The following is a 2143-nucleotide window of genomic DNA, read 5'->3' as shown; positions in this document are numbered from 1 at the left end:
GCAGGGACAAACCACCGGGGCCCCGGGACGCGCGCGGCGGCGAGAAACCACTTCCGTTCCATTTCCTTCCTGGCGGCGCGGGAACCAGGTCTCGGGTCTCAGGTGGGGCTGCAGCGCCCCCTGGAGGCCCTGCTCCCCCTCCCGCTCCCGGTCCCCCGCGCGCTTCGGCGCGTGCGTGCCACAGAGGCCCCGGGCGCCCGCCGAGGGGACAGCGCCCCGCGCAGGAAGCACGTAGCGGGGGCCCGGGAGGGCGGAGGCTGCCCCCGCACTGCGTCCTTACTGTCCCCTCTGGTCTCCCCAGGTTCCGAGCTCGGCAGTCGGCAGCAGTGGCGCCCTCAGAGCGGCTGGACAGGCCACGTCGCGCCATGCCCGCGGGCTGAGCGCCGCCGCCGCAGGGCCTCGTCCCGCCTCGCGTGGGGGCCAGGTGAGCCCAGGCCGGGGTCCCGGCGGCCGACCATGGTGCTGCCGCCCCCGGACCGGCGCCACGTGTGCCTGACCACGCTGGTGATCATGGGCAGCATGGCGGTCATGGACGCGTACCTGGTGGAGCAGAACCAGGGCCCGCGCAAGATCGGTGTGTGCATCATCGTGCTGGTGGGCGACGTGTGCTTCCTGCTGGTGCTGCGCTACGTGGCCGTGTGGGTGGGCGCCGAGGTGCGCACCGCCAAACGCGGCTACGCCATGATCCTTTGGTTCCTCTACATCTTCGTGCTGGAGATCAAACTCTACTTCATTTTCCAGAACTACAAGGCGGCTCGGCGAGGCGCGGCCGACCCGGTGGCGCGCAAGGCGCTGACGTTGCTGCTGTCGGTGTGCGTGCCCGGGCTCTTCCTGCTGCTCGTGGCGCTCGACCGCATGGAGTACGTGCGCACGTTCCGCAAGCGCGAGGACCTGCGCGGCCGCCTCTTCTGGGTGGCGCTGGACCTCCTGGACCTGCTGGACATGCAGGCCAATCTGTGGGAGCCGCCGCGCACCGGGCTGCCGCTGTGGGCCGAGGGCCTCACTTTCTTCTACTGCTACATGCTGCTGCTGGTGCTGCCGTGCGTGGCGCTCAGCGAGGTCAGCATGCAGGGCGAGCACATCGCGCCGCAGAAGATGATGCTCTACCCCGTGCTCAGCCTCGCCACCGTCAACGTGGTGGCTGTGCTGGCGCGGGCCGCCAACATGGCGCTCTTCCGCGACAGCCGCGTCTCGGCCATCTTCGTGGGCAAGAACGTGGTGGCGCTGGCCACCAAGGCCTGCACGTTCCTCGAGTACCGCCGCCAGGTGCGCGACTTCCCGCCGCCTGCGCTGGCGCTGGAGCTGCAGCCGCCGCCCCCGCAGCGCAACTCCGTGCCACCGCCCCCGCCGCTGCACTGCCCGCCCGGCCGCCCCCACGGGCCCTCGCCCACGCGTGACGCCCTGGGCACGTGACAGTGCCCGCGAGGCTTGCATGGGATGGAGTGGGGGCGGGCTCCCCACAGGGCCCGGGGGCCGCGGCCACTTCTTCATCTCAGGAATCCCTCGGACCGTGGACTCGCAGCCCCGCTCCCCCAGCGCGCGGCCGCCCCAGTGCGTGGGCCCGTGTGTGCTTGGCCTGGGCGCACCCCTCCTGTGGGGGCCTGGTGGGGGGAAGGGAGAACAGAGCGGGCGGAGGTCCCGTCCCTCGGGGTCCCTTGGTGGGGGCCTCTGGCTCAGAGTTTGGGGCCAAGGAGGCCTCTCATTTTAAAGACTCGTGTTTACAGTTTTGTATCCAAAGCCGCCGTGCCCTGCGTGTTTCCTGAGCCTGTTTCTGACAGCCGGACTGGGTGGGAGGGGGACGTGGGGGGGGGGGCGGCAGCGGCGAGGGGTCTGGGCCAGCTCCTGGCTGCGCGACCATTGCTGCGCTGTCACAGAGACCCTGTCCCAGTTCACCGTCCCCACCCGCACAGGTGCCAGAACGCGGACTCTGGGCTTCCTGGGGTATCTTAACCACGTAAGCGCGTGCACACCTGAGGGCCAGAATTGACCCGAGCCCCGGGTTCTCTCCTCAGCGTCAGGGGTGGGAGGTGGGGTGGGAGGTGGAGGTGGGATGGGGGGGGGCGCGGTGTGGGACCAGGTGCCGGCTTTGCTCCCAGGTGGACCTCGTAGGCTGAGGCCAGGAGCACGGAGCCTGGCCCCACCT

The 2143-nt window shown here is 70.6% G+C and overlaps 1 protein-coding gene across 1 annotated transcript; it reads left to right on the top strand.

Moving 5' to 3' along the window:
* Nucleotides 1–306: 306 nt before the first annotated feature.
* Nucleotides 307–1733, top strand: LOC113267172 (transmembrane protein 121). Its single transcript, XM_026515136.4, has one exon. The coding sequence runs from the start codon at nucleotides 457–459 to the stop codon at nucleotides 1411–1413; it is 957 nt and encodes a 318-aa protein (XP_026370921.1). The 5' UTR covers nucleotides 307–456; the 3' UTR covers nucleotides 1414–1733.
* The last annotated feature ends 410 nt before the right edge of the window (nucleotides 1734–2143 follow it).

Source organism: Ursus arctos, unplaced genomic scaffold (genome assembly GCF_023065955.2).
Source record: "Ursus arctos isolate Adak ecotype North America unplaced genomic scaffold, UrsArc2.0 scaffold_93, whole genome shotgun sequence".
Taxonomy (NCBI): Eukaryota; Metazoa; Chordata; class Mammalia; order Carnivora; family Ursidae; genus Ursus; species Ursus arctos.
Note: the sequence above shows the minus strand (reverse complement) of the source record. Positions and strands in the feature narration are given on the sequence as shown.

Excerpts from the sequence above, each read along its gene's own strand:
- LOC113267172 (XM_026515136.4), top strand. The coding sequence starts at position 457 with ATGGTGCTGCCGCCCCCGGACCGGCGCCACGTGTGCCTGACCACGCTG.